Source organism: Monoraphidium neglectum (genome assembly GCF_000611645.1).
Source record: "Monoraphidium neglectum strain SAG 48.87 unplaced genomic scaffold scaffold01710, whole genome shotgun sequence".
Classification (NCBI taxonomy): domain Eukaryota; kingdom Viridiplantae; phylum Chlorophyta; class Chlorophyceae; order Sphaeropleales; family Selenastraceae; genus Monoraphidium; species Monoraphidium neglectum.
This window is the reverse complement of record NW_014011918.1, coordinates 1,032-1,964: the sequence shown is the minus strand read 5'-3', so window position 1 is coordinate 1,964 and position 933 is coordinate 1,032. Positions and strand designations below refer to the sequence as shown.

The 933-nt window shown below is 70.8% G+C and overlaps 1 protein-coding gene across 1 annotated transcript in view; it reads right to left on the bottom strand.

Moving 5' to 3' along the window:
* MNEG_8783 (Mismatch repair endonuclease pms1) overlaps nucleotides 1-912 on the bottom strand; it is a gene marked incomplete at both ends in the record, with an annotated part of 2,741 nt that extends 1,829 nt beyond the window's left edge. Inside the window, one exon of the mRNA XM_014042742.1 lies at nucleotides 43-912. Coding sequence (XP_013898196.1) covers nucleotides 43-912 — 870 coding nt within the window. The remainder of the gene's footprint in view (nucleotides 1-42) is intronic.
* Nucleotides 913-933: the final 21 nt, after the last annotated feature.

Genomic DNA, 933 nt, shown 5'->3' with positions numbered 1-933 from the left:
CCCCTGCTCCGTGGCCGCTTCGTCCACCGACGGGGCCCCAACCTCCTGCTGCTGCTGCTGCGCCTGCGCCTGCTGCAGCTGCTGCCGCTGCTCCCGTTGCCGTGCCAGCCGCCGCTTTCTGACCTCGACGTCTGCCAGCAGCTGGGCCATGCTATAGCTCAGCGTCCCCACAATAACCGGTGCGTGCGGCCCGCCACCGCGTCTGTCTGCTGCCACACCTTCCCCAATGCCGACGTCGTCCGCTGCTCCACCCGACTGCTGCTGCCGCTGCTGCTCGTCCTCCTCTCCCGCCTCGTCCTCGCCGCCCTCCTGCCGCTCCGCCTCACCAGCTGCGGCGCCGGCCAAGCCCTTCCGCCGCTTGCTGCCCGGCCGCCGCCCGCTGCCGTCGTCGTCGCTGATTTCGATCACGTCGTCGTCGTCGCCGCCGTCTTCGCAGCGCGTCCCCATGGGAGGGCTGCCGCCTCGCTGCCTTCCCCGGCCGCTGGCCTGCTGTGCCTGACCCTGATATTGAGACGGCGGCTCGCCTCCGTCGCAATCCTGGCCGCCGCGGGGCGCGAAGGACGCCAGCGGCTGGACTGCCGGGCGCGATCGTGCACCTCCGCTGCTCTGCAGACCGGCCGGCGCGGGGTCTTCGTCCCCCTCCTCGCTGCCGCTGCCGCCTGCAGCTGTGGCATCAGCGTTGCCTCCGTTGTCATTGCGGTGCTGCGCGCCCGTCTCATGCAAATCATCTCCCATCTCGGTGTCTGGCGGCCCCACCTCCGCCTGCTGTCCCTGCTCCAGATCTTGCCGCTCTTGCTGCTGCTCCCGTTGCTGCGCTTGATCCCGCTTCCGCTGCTGCTCCCCCTGCTCCTCCTCCTCCTGCTGCTCCTGCCGCTGCTCCTGCTGCTGCTGTTGACTTTGCGGCGGGGCCATGGGCTGGCTGAGCCCCATGGC